The sequence below is a fragment of the Penaeus monodon genome, chromosome 32 (genome assembly GCF_015228065.2).
Source record: "Penaeus monodon isolate SGIC_2016 chromosome 32, NSTDA_Pmon_1, whole genome shotgun sequence".
Lineage (NCBI taxonomy): Eukaryota > Metazoa > Arthropoda > Malacostraca > Decapoda > Penaeidae > Penaeus > Penaeus monodon.
The window spans coordinates 6,112,193-6,112,679 of NC_051417.1; the positions used below are offsets into that span (position 1 = coordinate 6,112,193).

Sequence of the window (487 nt, forward strand, 5' to 3'; positions counted from 1 at the left end):
GAAGAAGAAGAAAAAAAACAGTCAGAGAAAAATAAAGAAAAGATATAGAAAAGTGCTAAAACAAGATAACATATCCCAAGAGACAAGAGAGGAAAGAAGAGAAAAGGCAGAGGAAGAGGAAGAGGAGAAGGAGGAATAATAAGAAAAAGAAGGGGACTAAATGGATACATGAGAAAATATTCACAAAAAAATGCAATAACTGAAAGAAAGAAAGAAAGTGAGAAAGAAAGAAAAACCTCTGACAGAAGTAAGAGGGAAAATACACAAATCACCCTAGTCCTCACCGAGAAGGGGTCTGCCTGCTCCCACGAGATGTGTGCGCTCCACGATGATGATAATCTGAGCTTCTCTGGTAAGGACTCCGGCACGGCAACCAGGATGAAGAAGACGTCCAGCACCGCTATCGCCGTTGCCAAACCCACGACCAGGTCATCGCTGAACACCTGGAAGTGATGAAAATGTAAATGTTAATTTTTAGAAGTTTAGA

At 40.9% G+C, this 487-nt stretch overlaps 1 protein-coding gene across 1 annotated transcript in view; it reads right to left on the reverse strand.

Moving 5' to 3' along the window:
- The window catches only part of LOC119593391 (hippocampus abundant transcript-like protein 1), a gene marked incomplete at its 5' end in the record, with an annotated part of 103,114 nt that overhangs the window by 6,166 nt on the left and 96,461 nt on the right, over nucleotides 1-487 (reverse strand). Inside the window, 1 exon segment of the mRNA XM_037942321.1 lies at nucleotides 285-443. Coding sequence (XP_037798249.1) covers nucleotides 285-443 — 159 coding nt within the window.